At 38.5% G+C, this 21,442-nt stretch overlaps 1 protein-coding gene, 1 long non-coding RNA gene and 1 pseudogene across 2 annotated transcripts in view; 2 read left to right on the top strand and 1 right to left on the bottom strand.

The window, feature by feature from the left end:
• EML6 (echinoderm microtubule associated protein like 6) overlaps positions 1-21,442 on the bottom strand; it is a 274,207-nt gene that overhangs the window by 152,826 nt on the left and 99,939 nt on the right. Inside the window, exon 3 of the mRNA XM_023532868.1 lies at positions 3,141-3,300. Within this exon, the coding sequence (XP_023388636.1) occupies positions 3,141-3,300 (160 nt within the window). The remainder of the gene's footprint in view (positions 1-3,140; positions 3,301-21,442) is intronic.
• On the top strand, positions 7,459-8,487 carry LOC105294658 (annotated as a pseudogene).
• The window catches only part of LOC111742312, a 15,120-nt gene continuing 3,542 nt past the window's right edge, over positions 9,865-21,442 (top strand). Inside the window, exons 1-2 of the long non-coding RNA XR_002781274.1 lie at positions 9,865-9,939; positions 16,667-16,671. This is a non-coding gene — a long non-coding RNA (uncharacterized LOC111742312). The remainder of the gene's footprint in view (positions 9,940-16,666; positions 16,672-21,442) is intronic.

Consider the following 21,442-nt stretch of genomic DNA (forward strand, 5'->3'; position numbering starts at 1 on the left):
CTATAAGCTACAACTCTTTTGTCTTTCTTAAACATAGAAAACATGTGCAAAACCTCATGAAATCTCAGAAATAGAAGTTGAAGTCAGGGTTTAAACTTTTAAATTTAAGATCTTAATGTGAGATTTAAGAGTCTAGGATTTTAGTCTAAAAGCCTCACCAAACTGCTAAAATTAAAGGGTTTGACAAATACCTAGATGAGAAATTCCATATGAACATTATTTTTATTCTTAATTTTCATAATTTCACAAACACTTCTAACGGATATATAATTTTAGTAAAAGTAATCTGGTACTTCATCTCCCAGTCTAAATTCTTTGAGTTCAGATCAGAACTTGTCCTCAAAAAGAAAAGAAATTTATCACATGAGTGTATACAATTTCAAAACTTTCCAAACATATATTAGGAACAATAAAATCAGAGGTTCCAGCAGGACACCACTTCCAAGGAGACAGCACTGTGTAACAGATCGAGGTCTGGACTGGGAGTAAGTAGATTTGGCTTCTTTTCTCACTTTGTAAGTAGCCAGACAGAAGACTTTGGAAAATTAACCTTAAATCTCAGTTTTCTCATCTGCAAAATAAGTGTAAAATATTTGTTGTGTACATAGTAAGGCTGTTTGAATCAGTGAAATAATGTAAGTCAAAGGGTTTTAAAAATATAGTATTATCCAAGTGAGTGTAGGTATTTCATCAAGTTTGAGTGTGTGTGTGTATGCACATGCATATATATAAAATGATAGCCATATATGGCTAAATGTACATGTGTTGTTATGCAAAGATTGTTCAGATTTTTTCACTATATATGGCTTCCATTAAGACTATTTAGTATAATAAATATATAGTTGGAGGTTTTAAAATGTGCCCTTAAGAAAAGGGGTCTTTGCTGTCATTTTTAATTGAGTGTTCCATCAATGGAAATGATTTTAAGACATGTTGTACTTTTATCCACATAAAAAAATTCAAAGTGGGTGAATTCCATTCATCTTATTAAAAAAAAAAGTAAAAAAGCAATATACATAAACATGGACACTAAGTAAAACGCACATTTCTTGATTGAGAAAAGCCAAAAGAAATCTATTTGGCTCATTTATAGCGACAGGCCTCGTAGCTACCTGAGAAGCATTTATATTGCCTTCTGCTCCTTGAGAGGTGATGGGTTATTTGTCATTTTCTAAATATCACTCGATTCCAGCGAACTCCGTCTGGGGAATAAGGCAGACCTGAAGCAATAGGCATCAACAACCTAGGAAATCCATCGTGGCAAGCAAATGGGAGGTTATTTTTCTCAACCAACGGTAAAGTACCATGCAGTCCACTCCTACCTGAACCCTGCAAAATGGAACCTAAAAGGAAGTAGCTAGAATTCTAACACAAAATAACATGGACAAAGGACTAAAAGTTAAAGATGGACTTCTCTCTGTCACCTTACACTTTTCTTGTGATGCTTCAGAACAAATTTTGATAAAGAATATTTTCTAGAAACACAAAACCAAAATCAGATTAAAAAATGTGCATGTAAGTACACATCCAAGCATACATTTTACACTTGTGTATGCATATGCATTCCAACACATTCATTCAATTCAGTTAGAAGTCAATGGCTAAAAATGTGAACAAATGTCACTACCCAGCTATTTCTCTTTAGACGTAGATATACAATGGAATGCATGCATTATCCTGACTAAATTGGATGAGATTACAGAGTAGTAAAATAAAAAACATACACCAGGGGTCTACATTGTAGTGAATCTAGTTCTAGAAAGAAAAAAATGATCACTATCCTCTCAAAATAGCAGAATACACCAAGTAAGTAAAAGTTAATTGTTTAAAAAGTGACTCAAACCAGGTCGAGTCCTGAGCTTCCCACAAACTCTGCTTGGTCAAGCCTCTAGGAATAATTTCACAGGCCTTTCCACAGCATGGACTTATAGAATTAACTCAAATTTGAGAAAAATTGGATTGAAGGAATTAACTGGCATAAATATGGAGGGTGAAAGAGACAAAGGGTGGCCTAGGAACATGGAGAAGGCCAGGGAAAAAAAGCACAGCTTTAGTGACAAGGGGACCTCAGTGGGAGCCAGGAATGATCCCTCTACATTTCCACTCTCTTTTCTATAACATAGTAACGCATCTTGTCCGCCAAGTACTGCTGGAACCCAAAGGAAAGAGAAAATTTGTCGGGGAGCCTAGGAACACTTCGTGAAGACCTTTGAAGTGGTTTGGAAGAATGAGTCATTTTAAGGGGCAAAGAGGGTGAAAAGGGCACTTGAGGTGGAGAGGATAGCCTAAGGAAGGGTCCGGAGGTACGAAAGAACAAGGGCTGGTAGAGGGATCTTTTTGACTTGTCCTATTTAACTGCAAGGAGATAGTGAAGATAAGGCTAGAAAACCCAGTTCCCCTAGAATGCTCAGCTACAAAGTGTGGACTTCATGCAATGGGTACTCTAAGCTTTTCTTGTTTTTAAACAATGCTGACACTCTTTTTCAGTTGATGAAATGTATTAGAACAGGAAATTCACTGTGTTGTGACAGGTTAAGAGGTTAATTTGTCAGGCATGACATGGATTTGGAACTGAAAGGAGAGAGAATAGGAAGGGGAGGATGTCAGAGTTACTGTAAAAAAATAAAACAGATATGAATGAATTAGTGACTGCTTAAATTGTGGGGAGTGGGTAGAGAGAAGCTGTTAGAAATTATCTGAAGGGAAAGAGTCAAAAAGAATCTTCTCAGTGAATTACTAGGAGGTGATGATATCTTTTAAAAGCAAGGGGACAAAAGTGTTGCTCAGAACTTGAGGTTTGTGAAAAAGCTTTGGTCCAACCCTTATTCCAAATTGGAGGCTAACAATGGAAGACAAGCGAAATTGCTGAGTCATGACAGACTGGATCAGCATGAGTTCATGGCTTCCTTCCTGGAGGCTTATTAACCAGATGGTGAGACTGGGGGAACCAAAATGGGCTTATCCGATGCATGGTGTCAGTGCCACAAGCTTGGAAAAGTATCAAACAGGTGAAAATTCTAAGAGGCTCACCAAGGTGAGAGACAGCACTGATAGACTTTCTAAGGCTATAGGTTATGTGTATTAGGATTCTGACTTATGAGAAGTCATTTAAAAAAAAAAAAATGGAAGAAGATACACACCTGTCCATCTGAGTCGAAAGCCAGGCAGGCAACTCCATGTGTATGGACATCTTTAAGAATAGAAACAGTCTGGACATTATAGGAATCCCATATACATATATATGGTTCCTTCCCAACTTGGCCAGTTGCAACGAGAGTTTTATCGGGGTGTAAGGCAAGGCTGAAAAAGAAAAAGGTCTCTTTTCACATCCTCTGACTGAACAAAGTTGAAAACATTGATCATCTTTTATCCACATTTGTTTCTCATTTTAATCATCTAACAAGATACTCTCGAGTCTGAACTGTCACTTCAAGTAATTACCCAGTTGGTCTAAATATAAATGTTCAGCATTGGCAAAGAGAGGCTTAACATAGTTTAACAGTAATTCCATCTGATTTTACTCAGTTACCTTAAAAATGAGACACTATTCTAATTTTATGATTAGAAAATCTTCTATATGGTTCTATAACTGCTTTATGTCATGATATTTACTTACTGATTTTGAAAATATTACTCAGCTTTCAAATTAGCTTTTGACTTTAATTGCGGGGCAGGGAGGTAGATGCTGTCACTAGGAGAGAGTGCATCTCCCAGATGAATTAAACCTGCTTGCAGCAGCTCTGGATATCATCCTCATTAAGATTTCAGAGCATGGAGGGGTCCCAGAGTCAAGATTATGTATTTTAAATGAAATTTTCTATTTTACAGCAATCACTGTGACACCAGGAGAACTACAAATTACTATGCTTGTGATTTGTGTAGTATTTTCCCACTGTAATCCAATCAAAATAAAATTTTGTCAAATACCAACTAGAATTTCAAGGAGTCTGTAGCAGTCAAGACGAAAAATATTATCATTCCTAGATGAGAAATCACTCTACTATTTTGAATTTATTGTGTAAAGATGTTGTGCCTTTCTAAAAATAGGTGTTAGGAATTTAAAACAAAACAAGCATATTACCTATAGGAGAAACTATCAGATGACTCTTTATGCAGTAACAAAAGTAGGGGTTTTTTTTCCCTTTTCAATTTGGCATGATTTTAAAAAGAGTATATGCTTTAGAATCAGACACCTGGATTTGTATATTGGCTGCCCCTTCCTGTCTGGTCCTTTGGACATATTACTTTATCTCTTTTGCCTCAGGTTCCTCATCTATAAAATGGAGATTCTATAGAAAAATAGGTATGAATATGGAGCATTAGCACACAAGAAGCATTCAGTGCAAGTTTCATTATCATTTCTGTAACTGGCATCAGATAGATACAACCGACATATGCGTGTCTTTATGGATACAGTGTGTCTTTCAAAAACAAACTCTGGTTCTCAGCTGGCTCTATGTATGGTCCCCCCGACCCCCAATTCTGCAGCCACCAAGTAACCTCATGGTGGCCCTCATTCCACTGTGCTCCCTTCCTGGGCCTCCCACCAAACCTAGTGCTATCTTTCACACAGGGCCTCCGAGGACCCACCTATTCCTCACACACGGGCGCTCCCAGGCTCTTGTATCCTGGTGCCCCAAGTGCAGCTTGTCTTCCCAGGAGTTCCCAGCACCCCCACTCCACAAGTCCTCAGTCCAGAGACTGCCACCAAAGCTGAAGACCCACTCTACCTGCATTCTCCAGTCGAGGCTGGGTGCTGCCCTCGGTTTTGTTTTTCTTTTTAGGCAAAAGGGGTATAGTTGGAGCCCGCAGGGCGTGCTTTGTGGCTTCAGCTGTGTGGGGTAGTGAGCTCAGGTCCTGAGGTAGGCGCAAGGAGAGGATGGGCATCGGGCGAGGCTCAGAGAATGGTGGTATCGGGCCCCAGGTGCTGCTGCCACAACCGCGCCCCCCAGAGCCCCTCCTCTCGGGATCTCGGGATTTCTACAGGGGCGAGCAGAGGAGTCCCGGAGTGAGCAACACCTGCACGCCCCAGGTGCCAGAGGCCTCTCGTCCTTGATTAGTCAGTCAGAGTCTGGCTCATACCACCTGTCAAGCAAACCCCTTTCCTCCTCGACGCTTTGCCTTCTCCTATCCGAATCAGAATCACAGTGTAGGCCACTTCGCCCCACGGGCCACCAGTTGTTGGGGACCTGGCTCTGGCCCAAAGGCTGCACTGGGGCGGGATTGCCAGGTGCCAGAACCCGAGAGTGAACTGCAGAGACCCGCAAGTCTATCACCTTCCAGGAGGACAAAGGCGCTTGGACAGCAATGCCAGCTTCTGGCTGGGCCGCTGGGGGCTCAGTCCGACATCTGCCGAGGTCCACGGCTGCAGCAGCCCGAGCACACCATTCCACTGCACAGCCTCGGGGCCAGTCGTTCCTCCCGGCAGCAGCAGTGAGGTGTCTAGAACTTGTTCCCCAAGACCATTGCTGTCTGTTTCTGAAGGTTTTTCCCTGAAGACCAGCCTCTAGGCATTGCTCTCTTCTGACCCAGCCCAACTGCCAGTACCCGTGGGGTTAGCTGGCCTCGTCACCTCAGGAAATGTCCTTTTCTAGTGAACACCATGAGAGACGCCCGCGGGGTGGGGGGGGCCTGGGCGAGGCTTGGTCAGAGTGGAGGAGTGTGGGGTTTCCCAGGAAGGCAAACGAGGGCTTCCGTGGCTTCAGCTCTGTAGAAGGAAGTGAGTGCGGGTCCAGGTGGAGGGGTAGGAGAGGATAGGCTAGGACGCACTGAGCATCAGCGAGGCTCAGAGAACAGGGAATCAGGCCCCAGGTGCTGCTGCCACAACCGCTCTTCCGGGGAAGCCCCACCCCTCAGGACCTCGGGAGTTCTAAGGGCCGGCACAGGAGCCCTGGGATGAGAAACACCTGGGCGCTCCGGAGCCCGGTCCCAACACCTCAGTTAGCCATCTAACAAATGCTTGTCGGAAAATGTATCCTCAGGAATCTTTAAAAGGAGTAATATAAAAAGATCACATATAAAGGCATAGCTTTTTCACAGTAGGTGAATGCTACAGGCTTTAGAACTTTTTACGGCTGTAGAACACTTTAGCTTTCAGAGCTGGTGAGAAATGACCATTAAGATATAAAAGGACCCTCCCAATCTCAATTTTGCTGAGATAATCTTTGGTACTTGATGGTACCTAGATGTCCTAGAAAATTACAAGTTGATTATGAAGTGCCATATTTGTTTCATTAAAGTAAGTGATTGGAAGCAGCCTATGAAAACCCTATGGCAAACTGATATATTTTGGGGTCATTCGTTCATTCGTTCATTCATTAAAAAAAAAAAAAAAACTTATTTAAGGACCTATGAAATGTAGTTACAACACCATGGATATATAAACAGAAAATACACTGCCTCTCTTTCAAGAAGCCACTGTAAGGAGGATAGATGTGTAAACATTAATAAAATGTCTATCTATCTACCTATCTATACACGTACATATATACGAAATGACAAAGAAAGATGGAGAATGGAGTGGCCAGCTGCTCAGTACTGTAGCAAAAATATGAGTTCATATGAAAGACAAGGTGCAAAGGGCATCCACATGAAAAGACAATGGCCAGAGTCTTGCAGAGAAGAACAGGAAATGAGATGAGTCAGACAGGCTTGGGCAGCCATGAAAGCCCCAGGCCAGGACGTTAGGGCGCTACTGACAATTTATTAGCAGAATACAACATGAACAGTTTCATATTTTAGGAAGGTAACCCCAGCATCAGTGAGGCACAGTGGGAAGGACAGACAGGTAAGGGGTGTTAGGAGAGGAAGCAGGGAGGCTAGTTAGGGACTAGGGGAGAGATACTGAAGTAAGACAGGGCTAGAGGAGATGGAGAGAATGAGTGAAGGGATATTTAAGGGGGAGTGTGAGAGAGAAAGGTTTAGGATGTTCGAGGTTAAGGAAAAGCTTGAGAGTGTCAAAGTTGACAGAAATTTTTTGCTTGGGCAACTGGGTTTATAACTCACACAGCTTGGGGTCATTAGAGTTTTAAGCCTATGAGCCTGATTTGGGGAAAAGATGGCCTTAACTCTATCCAATTTTTAGTGGGGAAACCAAGACTCCTCAGGTGAGTACCAAGCCTGGAGTCCTAAGGGCTTTGGACAAGAGGATTTGATTAGACTGTATGCTCCCTGAGGACAGGGACTATTTCTATCACTCTGTACACAGTTCCTGGTACATCATATGGCAGAGTAAGCATTAATAGAGCACTTGCTGAAGAAGGAGCAAATGATGCCAACAATCTTGGCTGCTATATCGCTTCTCCTCACTACAACTGGCAACAGGTTCTACCCACGAACTGGAAAATAAAGAGGAATGAGTATATTTCCCCTAGATGGTCAGAGACACTTTTGAGAGATAAATGAAATTTTCTTGCTGTGATCCCAGATTCTATTTAAAAGTGTTTGGGATGTCTGAGCGACCTTCAGCAGGGCCGATAGCACCATGTTTTCTCAGGTGGGTGTCGCTGGGGTCTTGGCCTGGGCCATGCAGCCACAATGGATCCAAGTTTGAAATATGGCAACTTTGAAAGATATTACCAGGCGACTAAAGTCAATCAAAAACATCCAGAAAATTACCATGTCTATGAAAATGGTAGCAGCAGCAAAATATGCCCGAGCTGAGAGGGAGCTGAAATCAGCTCGTGTGTATGGAAAAGGATCTTTGGCTCTGTATGAAAGAGCTGACACTAAGGTGCCCGAATATAAGAAGAAACACCCCCTGATCGGGGGTTCTCAGACAGAGGGCTTTGCAGCACTATCCACTCCTCCATCGCTAAACAGATGAAAAATGAGGTGGCTACACTCACAGCAGCTGGGAAAGAAGTTAACATTGTTGGAGTTAGTGATAAAATTAGGGGCATACTTCATGGGACTTATTCTGACCAGTTTCTGGTGACATTCAAAGAAGTAGGAAGAAAACTCCCTACTTTTGGAGACACGTCGGTCATTGCCCTAGAATTACTAAATTCTGGATATGAATTTGATGAAGGCTCTATCATCTTTAATCAATTCAGGTCTGTCATCTCCTACTAGACAGGAGAAAAGCCCATTTTTTCCCTTAATAGCACTGCGAGTTCTGAGAGCATGAGTATCTATGATGATATTGATGCTGACGTGCTGCGGAACTACTAAGAACACAATCTGGCCAGCATCATCTGCTATTCTCTCAAGGAGTCCATCACGAGTGAGCAGAGTGCCAGGATGACGGTCATGGACAATGCTAGCAAAAATGCTTCTGAGATGATTGACAAGTTGACTTTGACTTTCAATCACACTCGCCAAGCTGTCATCACAAAAGAGTTGATCGAAATCACCTCTGGTACTGTGGCTCTGGATTAATGAAAATCAAGTTTCGTCCTCAGACAAGAGGTAAAGGCAGAAAATCCAGCCACCTGATTTTGTTTTTATTTCATTACTGTCCTGGTCGGAAGAAATTATTGGTCCATTGTTTAAATTACCAAAGACAGCAAGATATTTGTAAATTATCTTACAATAAACAACTTAAAAAAGAAAAAAAAAAGTGCTTGGGATACTTGGCAGACTCCTAGGGTTCAGAAGCACCCAGAATTTAAAATAATTTGCTGTAATAATTTCATGATTCCTGACTTTTCTCAGTTCCTTGAATAAAGTGGGGAACAAAGTAGATTTTCAACAAATCTTTAAAGAGGCCTTCAAAATAACTTATCTAAGTTACTTAATTAGCAGTGTGACCTAAAAACATCCATCATGGATCTGAAGTATTTTTATTCTAGTTATAATTTTTCTTTTCATTCATATTAAAGCCCATTAATTTATTACACTTATTAAAAAGTTCACACTGGATTTGGGGGGGCGGGGCTAGAAGTTGCTTTACATTGTTCTTTAAACTGTCTCTTCCCAGCCCATGCTATCCCATTGACTCAGATGCCTCCTTTGTCACTTGAATACATTAACAAAATTATCTATTTCTCCTTTTATAAGCCAAGAGTCTCTGACCTCACTTCTCTGACTTGGATGCAACTTGATTGCTTAAAATGACTCATAATGTTTTTATTTATCCATGTCCATTTCAAGAACAGGGAAAACAGAAAACAGCCTTAATTCACTTTGCCAACTGTTACTGTTCTAACAGCTTTCCAGAAACTTCACTCCTCTCACCTGAGTAACACAATGACATCACATCCATGTATCTTCCAGAGCACAGCAAAGTAACATTTACTTTAAAAAAAAAAAAAATTGTCATATCATTTCAACAGCACTTTTTAAATCTAAATCTGTAAGAGAGGCAGTGGAAAGCTTTACCCACTGGATTTGCAAGAGAGTAATATAAGGGATCAGTAATGAGGCAGTTGCAGAAGCACTTATTTAATAAGCACTTTTGAAGCCACCATCAAAGTATCTATTCCCTTTTCCCCACATCTGTCCATTTAGGAATTCAAGAATTTCACACAAAGTCATTTTTAACAGGATCTGCTTTCATCTAATCCTAAAACATTTTTTGAAATTCTCGTTCAGAAGCATTTAAATGGCAGGTGCATACATATATATTTTTTTCCTTATATAAAACCAAATTCACCTACTGCTCCATACTTCAAAACTGCTCTTTGCTCCTTCCACAGAGGTGCCCTGAGCCTAAGAAGCTACCCTAACGTAATATCGTTAGACCAACCAACAGATTAAAAGAGGGTGGGTTCCCTTATCCTAGTAAGGGGCCATGACAAAAAGAATCTGAATTCCTTCTCACGAGTTGCAAAATGATCAACTATTGTGTCCTTCCATGGAGAAAATTACAGAAGTGGAAAGTACTACCATTACACAAAATATCTGTTCTACTCATGTCCACTCTCCAGACACTGCCCCTCCATCCTCATTCTGCCATCGTTCTACCTCCTGACCTGTTCCATCTGAGCTCTCCAGCTGGTCCCCGATTGCCCCTCTCTCTTTCCTTGCTCTCTTCCTCCCTTCATCTCCCCAGCCACTCCGCTCCTGGTAGCCTCTCCTTCTTAACCTCTATATCCAAGCCTCCTATCCCGCCCATCCCTCCACTGCCTGATCCCTGGGTCTCCCTCAGATACCCTTCTCTCAGACAGTGCCAGGCGGGGGTGGGGCCGGGGCCAGGGTTGGGACCAAGCTCCACAGCTGTCCTTCCTCACCTTTTCTGTATAATTTAATAAAGAAATGGTCGCGCTTCAAAAAAAAAAATTTTTTTTCTGTAATTTTCTACTCTGGGCTTCCTGTCATCTTTTTCACCACTTCACAGTGTTATGAGTCTTCCTGTGACTGAAAGTACTGATACAACTTACTTCTATTTTAAGTCTACCTGCCACCTGAGAGTCTGTGAATCCAAATCTTATCTTTGCTTTTCTAAGAAAACTTGCACTTTGCAAATTTTGAAAATTATTGTAGTTATAATAGCAATCATAATATTAAAACTTTTAATATTAATAATTTTTCACTGAGGGTCTCAGTACAATGAAGGTCTCTTTCCATGCCTACATTAAAAGGTTTGGAGTCATTCTGTTTTTCCTCTGGTAAACAGTTTATTGCATTGATTGTACTGTACGCATGGCAACAGAAAGGGATCAAGCTTTTAAAGAATTGCTTCTCTCTGTGTATATATAAATCTAGTTCCATGGGGGAAATCCCATCTTCTGTTACCATAGCAATAGAAAGCACTGCAGAGGACTTTCATCACCCTGAGAGAAGGAATTGATTTGTTTCTCCAGGATGCCAGGAGGGCAAAAACATTGTCTTTCTGATGTCAGATGAGATCAGGAAGACTTTCAAATATGTTGTGTGGGGAGAAGATGAGAATTAATTAGGATCGTAGAAAGAGGTAGCCTTGCTTATGAGGTTAAACCAAAAAAGCTAATCAACATTAATCATTTTTGATTCCTGAAGGCAAAAATTATATCTGAGTACTTATTCTAAGAGCAACATTTACAAGATGTTCATGATTCTGACTTTACTTTTTAAGCTTTGTTTCATTTTTGCCCAGGTTGCTTCAGTGATTCTTTCAATAATAACTTTATGTTTTTTTTAAATAGTTTTCCCAAAGAAGTATAAAAGCCTTCTCCCTTCCTCTCCCCTAAAAATACCCTGAGAGAACTTTTCCAGTGTTGGAGTGCATCGGTGTAACTAGGCTGGACTGTCTGGGGCAGTGGGGAAATCTGCTACTTTCTGGGCTGAAGAGGGAGTGGCCTAACCTCAGTGGATGCTCACCTGTGAGGAAGAAAAGGCACAGGAAGGCTTATATGAACACAGTGGCCTGAAGGTAGTGCAGTCTCACACAGAGATAGCTGTGCTCCAGGCTTGGTCCCCAGGGCTGCACTTAGCACAGGAGTACAAACATTGGGACTGTGATCTCATCTGACACCAAAGCCAAAGAGAGGGCCCCACCTTCCAGGTGGGCCTGGGCAGGTTGAATGGAAGTGATAGCAATGTGGACAGACCACCAGGGTCTATTGCCATGTTCTGGGACTATGTATGTCCAAAGATACCTGTGTATTCATGGTTGAGTAGAGATCTGTCATCAATAATCTTGATGAGTGTTACATTTAATGAGAATAAATGTGGTTTTAAAAAAAATAAAGAAATGCAACATATCTTGCATGCTGAGTGTTTCCACATCTGTACGGGTATGTCACTATGTTCTGGCAATACCTAATACCATATGATAGAATGATCAAGAGAATAGTGGTTTGGCTGCCTGGGATCAAAGCAGGCAGTGGCATGCTGGAGCCAGCTTGGACTACTAGCAAGAACTGTTGAATTTTAGCAATTTCGTGACTCAGTTTTTAAACATGACCAATGTTAAAAATTAAATTACACAAACTTACAACTAAATAAATCGTATTAAAAGCAAAGATAATATGTATTAAAACTCATCACTTCCTAATTATCTTACTATATTTTACTATTATCTATAGTCTTGTGATTATTTATTACTATCCTATCCATATGGTAGAAATTCCATAGAATGATGTGTTACTGCACATCTCTTTCCAACTCTGTTTTCAATGATGTCACATTAGTGGTTGGAAATCAGCCATGGTGGGAATATTTATATCATGGAAATCAACAAATGCTACAAATCAGGGCTCGATTCATCATTTTGTTGACTGTCTAGACTTAAGACATAGAAGAATAAAATGCTAATAATGCAGTATAAACTTAAAAGTGTGTCATGTCTATACCTGTCACATTGTGAATAATACAAAAAATTGAGACGATATTCTTCCAATATTCAAAAAGTATCATCTAGTTCAGCAAAGAAGTCACATCATTGACAATTAAAATTCTGATAAATGTCCTGGTTGTTTCACTTTTGTCTTATTAATTTAAATGAAAATATCAACCAATATTCATGTCAGAACTACATTCACTTATCAATAATGTGAGGGACTTCTTTTCTGAACGAGATTGTAATCAAACATTCATTCCTCATCTGATTTTGTCAAATCAAGGTTGAATTGCAACCATAGGTGGGCCACAGACATAAGAGTTCAGCAAAGAATGATGGAAGTATTCTATGAGAACTGATTGGCTATGACGAATTTACAATAAAAAATATGATGTAATTTATTATTATTTGTAAATTATGTACTATACATTATATCAATAAAATTTATAACAAACTATTACTGTACATGCCTACGTTTTTTTCTCTTGGAGAGCAGGTGGTTAGATGGTTACCAGTACATCACAGAAGCATATCTCCTCTACTGACCAGCATGAGGTAGTTTCTCACTAATCACCTTCAGCAAATTACTCAACTCCTCTGTGCCTCAGTTTCTCATCCATAAAATGGGAATAATAACAGTGCCTACCTGAAATAAGGTAGGTATTATTCAAGATTTAATAAATCCTAAAGCAGTGATTAAAACAATAGTGCTTAGTCAGCAGTAATGTAATGGCTATGTGTAGAGCCAGAAGGAAGACAGAGTAATTAGGGGGATCATTTCATAAAGTATATAAATGTCTAGCCAATGTACTGTGTACTTGAAATAAATAATAAAATGCAAAAAAAACCGCAAAAAATAACAAATAGTGCTTAAAACACAGTAAACTCTATATAGGTGGTATTGTTATTATTAATTAACTGTCATGTGATAGAATCTGCTCAAAACAAACACATATGAAATTTACCCTTCGCCCCAGAGTACTATTATTCTAAGACAGAGAAACTCATGTACACTAGGAGTTACTGTGAACTAACCTCCAAAATTTTAAATTTAAGACTATCATATGAGAATTAAACTGATAAAAAAAGAAAAAAAAGAAAAAGAAAAAAACATGAAATGAATGAGATTGGCTGTCTAAAGAAGTCATTCTAAGGAGAAAGTGTCCTAGGCAAGAACAGAGTTTGGAAATCTAATCCAGTCATGATTGACAGAGAATCTGGATTTAACTACTGAAATCAATCAATCTGAGTAAAATGTCAATAGAAGGGAAAGTTCTGCATGAAGCCTTTATAAAAAGGAGTCAGAATTAACAGCATCTTCCTGCAAGCAGCCTGAGGTGACCTGTGAAAATGGTTTGCTATTCACTTGACCCAGAAAACCCCAAAAAATTAGGCAAATCAAAAGGGTCAAATCTTTGTGTTCACTTTAAGAACACATGAAACTGCCCAGGCCATCAAGGGTATGCATATCTGAAAAGCTACCAAGTATCTGAAGGATGCAACTTTACAGAAGCAATGTGTGCCATTCTGTTGTTACAATGGTGGAGCTGGTAGCTGTGCCAGGCCAAACAGTGGGACTGAACACGGGGTTGATGGCCTAAAAAGAGTGCTGAATGTTTTCTGGATATGCTTAAAAATGCAGAGAGTAATGCTGAACTCAAGGATTTAGATTTAGATTTTCTGGTCATTGAGCACAAACCAGATAAACAACACTCTCAAGATGTAGTGCAGAATTTGCAGAGCTCCTGGGTGGATTAACCCCTATGTGAACTCTCTCTGCCACACTGAGATGATACTTACTGGAAAAGAGCAGATTGTTCCTAAACCAGAATAGGAGGTTGCACAGAAGAAAAAGATACCCCAAAAGAAACTGAAGAAACAAAACTTATGGCCCAGGAATAAATTCAGCACCAAATAAATGCTAATAAATGTAAAAAGAATAATAATTAAGACAGCAAACTATTGATATAAGGATAGACATATAGAATGATGGAACAGAATTGAGTCCAGAAATGGACTTGCATTTATATGGTCAACTGATTTCCAACAACGGTGTTAAGGTAACTCAAAGGGGAAAGGATAGTTTTTTCAACCAACAGTGCTGGAACAACTGGACATTCATATGGGGAAAAATGAACCTCAACACTTACCTCTCATTCATAAAATTTATCTCAAATGAGTCGAGAGCTAAATGTAAGAGCTAAAACTATACAACTGATAGGGGGAAAAATGATAAAATCTTTGTGACCTTTGAAAGACAATGGTTTCTTAGAAAAGAAACAAAACGTGTGAGCCATAAGAGAAAAAAAGGTTGATAAATTGAAATTCAAAATTGAAACTACTTCTCTTTCAAAGACACCATTAGGAAAATGAAAAAGCAAGCCATAGATTGGTAAGAAAATTCCCAAAGGATTTGTACCCAGAATATATTTAAAAATGCTTACAATCCAATAGTAAGAAGACAACACAAATTAAAATATGGCCAAAAGACCTGAACATTATCAAAGACAACAAAAATCAATAAGACTGACAATACCGAGAGCTGCTGAGGATGTGGAGTAACTGGAATGCACATACATTGCTGATGGGAATGTAAAACAATAAGGCACTTTGGAAAGTTATTTGGCAGTTTCTTAAAAAGTTAAATATACACTTACAATATGACCAAGCAATTCCACTCCTAGATATTTACCCAAGAGAAATAACAGGATATATCTAAACAAAGATTTATATGCAAATGTTTATAGCAACTTTATTTATAATAGCCAAAAACTGGAAATAACTTAATTAAATGTCCATTAACAGGTAAATGGATAAATTAATTATTGTATATTCATACCATGTAATTGTTCCCAGCAATAAGAAGAAAAGAACTACTGATACCCACAACAACATGGATGAACCTCAAAAATATTATATTGAGTGATATAATCCTGGAGCATGCAGTACAATACTTGTCACTAATATCTTCATCATATAAAGTTGAGATCCAAGAGATACTGTCCATAGCTGACCCCCAAAAATAAAGGTATAAAAGTATAACTTAAAGGTACAAAAGTATATAGTAAGGGAATTAAAAACAATAAAATAACCCTTTGGGGAGGAGAAGGGAAGGTATATAAAAATAGTATATGCAGGCTACAAAGCTACATCCTCATAAACCTTAAAAGAAAGTCAATCATATCTAAAATAGATTGGTCAAAAAATAGCAATTAATCATAATGTTTCAAGATATGGAGGTAATCACCAAAAAGAACAGTCATAAGAATTAAAAATGTTCTTTTGGAAAGTGGAATGGGGATGGAAATGGGTGGGACAAGGGCAGTTTTTCATCATAAGGCCTTCTGTAATTTTTGATTTGTGTGTCAATATTGCTTTAATATAAACATAAAAATTAGAACAAAAAATAAAGAGAAATGAAAATCGATTAACTTGTGCAAAAAAAAAAAAAAGAGAGAGAGAGAGAGAGACAGTATCTGGTGGTTTAGAAGTCTTCCACAGGCAGAATGTAGAGAAGGATGTCTGATGACTGTATGTATCAGATTGATCAACCCCCCAAATGTTCTCCTCAACTATAATTGTTACTGATAAAATGAATTTGATCAGCATGGCTATTCTTAGAATCCATTCTTTGAAAAAGGAGAAATACTTCCTGAAGACACCACAATGGAGTAATGAAAAGTTTCACTAATAAAAGGGGTCTATGTGAAACCCAGCTTTCTGGAGCTATTCATCTCTTTTTTATTCTTTAAGCAAGGAGCATGACTCAAGCATTGAGGGTTATATTTGGCAGAAGTCCCATTAATTTAGGATAATTAAATATGCCAGTCATGTGTTCCAGCAAGGTCTGACTAAATACTTTAGAGAAGTCATTAGTGAATCCATCTGGTCTAGTGGCTTTGCCAGATGGCAAAATGTTACTACCTCTATCTGTGCTGCTCTTGGAACATTCTACCTCTATTGTAGAACAGCATGCAGTTATTTTCAGGGCAAGTCTTAATTTGCTAGTTTACATTATCAAGGGATCTGGAAGAAGGAATCAAAGCCTAACAATTGTTACACTTTGCCAACCAAGCCACAGATTTCAAGGCCTGGTTTTCTGTTGAATTCAAAGTGATTCCATCATTTGTTTCCACAGAATGTTCTACATCACACATTTCAGATGGTACTCCATTCGTGACTAGACAGTCAGAACCACAAGGAGAGGTAACCATTTACATTTCACATCCATGAGATTATAATAATCCAACACGAGGAGAACCCTGGAAGTACCATGTGGATGGTCACCTGAAAGATCGTGCTTTTTGGAATTTTGTCTGTTGGAATTCTTTGAGAGTCAAGGTAAAAGTGCATTCCTCTAGGGGCCTACATTTGCTTCTCTGGGTACCTGGGGACACCATTGTCCTAGGGTCATTGTGTGAGGTTTTGTCAGACTACATAAGCAGTGTGAATTTGCATGTTAAGGCCATGTGAGAACCATCCTGTGATCATGAATTTTCAATATTTCATTTCCCTCTTCCTCATTAACCCCTTTATGCAAGGGAGTTGTTTTGTTTTGTTTTTCCTAGTTCACTTTACAATATGGATCCAGGTCTTTGGGGTTCTAGCTATACCTCCATCTACAATTAGATGCCTTCTTTTGTCTCCTGTAACTTATACTTCATGAGGCCATACAAATAGAAACTCAAGAACACCAGAGTTCACAGCACATGTCCCAGAGCAAGGGCCGTCAGTATGGCTGATCTTTCTAGGTTTCAACCTTCAATTCGTCTTTGGCCTCTAAACATTCCTTGATTTATCAGCTCAGATATTAACTTTAAAATATATTTTAAATATTTTATCCAGTATTTTTAATTGTTCTCAGTGGGAAAGTTGTTGAGGTTATCTGATCTTGCACATTACTAAAACCATAAAGTCTGTCCCCTCCTTTGCAATCCCATTACTATCGCTGTGGCTTACTCTCACACCTTGTGTTTAGAAATCACTTTGTAATCCTTTACTGTACTTACCACAGTCTACCTAGAATCATAGTTAGGCCTGTTTTGAACATGTATCTCTCATGTTGTGAGCTCTACAAGGACAAATAGTCTGATTTATTGATTATTATTTCATAATACCACCATCTACCACACACACACAAGCACACACACTCTCATACATTTACACATGCACATTCACCCACTCACACACACTCATCCACCTACCCTCATACACACAGGCTTACATGCTCTCACACACACACACACACACACACACACACACACACACACTGCATAACACTGCACCTTGCACGGGTAACACTCAATACAGGCTTAGTTAATCAAATTTAATTTTCACATCTTTTACTAGTGATGCTTAACTTATATCTAGATAATTGTTTTTGAGAACTCTGCGACTTCTGAATTTGGCCATAATCTGGGGTCTTGTTCAGAGTACATGTTGAGAAGCTCCTGATCTGTGCCCCTGGTTGGAGAGAGTATGTGCGATGAATAAGAATTCTGACTTTGGGGTCCTATGGACCTGCATTTGGTTTAAATCTCATTTCTACCATTTACTGTAGGAATGTAAAAAGTCAAGTTATGTCTCTGGTCCTTGATTTTCTCATCCGCTGAATGAGATAAATATAAACACATAGCACAGGATCTGGGACTTAGTGAGCACTCAATAAATAGTAGCTATAAGTGTCAAGGCCCCTCAGTATGACAACTAAAATTATTTATTACCAAGTGAACTAAATTTAAAACCTTAAATACCAAATAAGTTACTTATTTTGATTTTTAGATGTGGAAAATGAAAACTGAAATGATTATCTTTTTCTCATTCCTTCTTTTCTTGTAATCAATCATAAGCTCTAATTCTACCAGTATTTTTAAAGGATGTTAGCTACAAGAGGGCAGAGGTTTTAGTCTGTTTTTTTTTTTTTTTTTAATTAATGTTACTGGAACAGCATGGTGCCTGGCATCTAATGGATGCTTTATAAGTACCTGTTGAATGAGTAAATAAGTAAACACACATAGCTCCAAATATTTGAATAAGAGTAAGATGGATGAAAAAAACACATTAAAGGACATAAGAACCTTCATGCATATAATTCTTTTCACAAACTCTGCAGATAAGAAAGATCATAAATAATGCCATTTATACTCAATAGTAACAGATCTCCCAAAAATATTTATTATAAATTATCCAGAAATTCAAAATCCAATTTTTAAAAGTGCTATTCTGAGAATAATGGCATAACATTTTAATTCATAAGGTTTCACACTTTTCTAACTAAATTAGATACAAAAAAAAATAATGTTTGTGATGTTAGTTTTGAAAAAATTACATATTAGATCCCTTACAATAGTTTTCACAGCAAAAAAAAAAAAATGTTAAATAGAAATGAAGAGTCTTTGAAAGCCGAGAACACTGCAAACAAGGCTAAATCAAGTTCACTGATTTTCTTTTGTATTTTAGTTCAGTGCAAACGGTTTCTTGGGGGGAAAGAGCTTTATCTATATTCTATTATTCCACACACACACACAAAAAAAGACAAGCATGCCCTCCTTAGAGCAGGGGCATGGAGTCAGGTCTTCTTCAATCCTGATGCCACATAGGGAGCCAAGCACTTATTTAAAATCAGTACTCCTCCAGTGATGAGAATTCATGTAAGCAGCACTTCGGTGCCCAGGCTGACCTAGCCCACTTGCATTACTTCATATTCTCAGACATGTCATAGAAAATAATTTCCAACTCTAATAAGAAACTTCTAAAGAGCAGAAAGCCAGGGCTAAGTATATTGAAGGAAATGGAGTACATGAAGGATAACTCTATTCTAGCTCCTTGACCCTTAATGCGATGGGAATCCCTTATTTGCCAGCTTCTGTTCCAGAGACTTTGCACATGTGATCAAACTGAATCCCTAAGAGGGATCTAGCTGGGCTGGGGCTGAGGACCCTACTCATCTACTATCTAGAGGTAAGAAGCACCCTCTTCCTTCCCACTCATCCCCCATATCTTTTTTCATACACTGAGGATTAAAAAAAAACTGCTTGGGGACCAAAAACATTGCACTCTGTCCAGAATGGTGGTTCATCCATCCATCAATCCAAATAGCTGATACACTAGGGGTTGGAGTGAGAGTGCATGGAATGCAGGCTGTGACAAGGGCCAACAGACCCATGAGCGAATTTACCATCTCAGAGAGCAAGAGGTATGTCCTTGAGCCAGTCTCTAAGTCAATCTATGCTAGTTTCAAGAAAAATATTGAAAGCACCCTTGTGCTTTCTGAAGACAGTGATTATTTTAGGAAACGTTTAATAATGAAAAATGCCTGTAGTTTTAAAACAGATGCTCCAAAAAAAAAAAAAAATCTGGCTAAAGTGTACTCCTTAATTCAAGCCTCATTTTAATAGTATAGTGGGTGACACATTTAACATATAAGTCCTGTGCTATTTAATCCTTCTAGGAAGCAATCTGATCCCTCTTCAAATATGAAAAAAAAAAAATAATAATAAAGCATAGAGTAGCTAAGTGCCTAGAATTTTCCAGTTACTGGTAGAGCTCCTGACTTCCAGATCATCAGCTCTGCTGCTAGCCTTAAAAAGGCTGGATTTCAAATGAGCAACATGTTCTCTGGAGAAAGACACCATATAAATAACCAGATTGTGAGCAAGGTATCTGAGCCAGTAACAGCCATTGTTACTCAGCACAATCTTAGGACAGAGTTGTTATTATTTTCACTTTACAGATGGAGAAACTGAGGCTCAGAATGTCTAAGCTTAGTTCATAGATGCAAGTTATCCAAATATGACTAACATGAACTTGCAAAGAATAAAGAGAAATCTTGCTCAGATCCTCTGGGCTAAAAAAAGCCAGAATTTTGACCTCAAAAAAAAAAAAAAAAGAAAGAAAGAAAGAAACAATTCCATAACATGTGCCAATTGGTTTGCAAGGCATTTTCACATTCATTGTTCATTTATATAATTTCTGTTGAGGATCGGAGACTGCTGCTTAGAAAGGAGTTGGGCAAAGATTCACACTGAGGCTTACCTGATTCTGAAAATTTAGAGGTAATTAATTTTACCTTTCTAACATCAATACTAGGGATCCACAAACTTTTTCTGTAAAGGGTCAGACAGTAAATATTTTAGTCTTTGAAGGCCACAGAATCTCTGTTGCAGCTACTTGACCCTGTCGCGTAGTGTGAAAGCAGCCATGAACAATACATAAAGAAATGAACACATCTGTGTTCCAATAAAACTTCATTGATGGACACTGAAATTTGAAGATCATATAATTTTCATGTGTCATAAAATATTCTTCTTTATATTTTTTTCATTTAAAATGAACTTTAAAATGTAAGTCCATTCTTAACGTGAGCCATACACAAACAGATGGTCAACTGGATTTGGCCAGTGGGCTGTTGTTTGCCAACCTGAGTTATATCATCTTTCTTTAGTATCTACCAAATACCAACAGCTAATTACAAAGTCTTCTTAAAAATCTATTTTGTCAAAGAGTTATTTTACTTCTCAACACCAAATCCATGATTTTGATGATGAGAACACGGCTTATAAAAGAATTTAACTTTTTTCTTTTTATAAAATATTTCAAATATATAAATACAAATACATAGTCATATATGTGTCTATGTAAGGCATAAAATTTTAAAAAGTGAACATCCATAAGCTCATCACTGAGTTTAAGAAACACATTACGAAACTATAATACTCTGGCATGACCCTCCCCAATAACCTCTTCCTTCCACCCCATGAAAACACCCCTGTCCTGAATTTTGTCTTTATCATTCCCTAATCTATGTAAGGCATAAAATTTTAAAAAATGAACATCCATAAGCTCATCACTGAGTTTAAGAAACACATTACGAAACAATAATACTCTGGCATGACCCTCCCCAGTAACCTCTTCCTTCCACCCCATGAAAACACCACTGTCCTGAATTTTGTCTTTATCATTCCCTAATCTTTTTAATGTTTAGTTTTATTATGCCTGTATGCAGGTTTGTATTTGAACTTTATTTAAATGGTGTGTTATTATATATATTCTTCTAGGACTTGCTTTCTATCACTCAACATTATATTATAAGATTGTATCCACATCTAGTGTAGCTGTACCAAAAAGGAAGGAAGGAAGGAAGGAAGGAAGGAAGGAAGGAAGGAAGGAAGGAAGGAAGGAAGGAAGGGAGGAAGGGAGGAAACAATATGTCTACATACAGGAAAATGGGTAATGACATTA

This window comes from Pteropus vampyrus, unplaced genomic scaffold (assembly GCF_000151845.1).
Source record: "Pteropus vampyrus isolate Shadow unplaced genomic scaffold, Pvam_2.0 Scaffold91, whole genome shotgun sequence".
Lineage (NCBI taxonomy): Eukaryota > Metazoa > Chordata > Mammalia > Chiroptera > Pteropodidae > Pteropus > Pteropus vampyrus.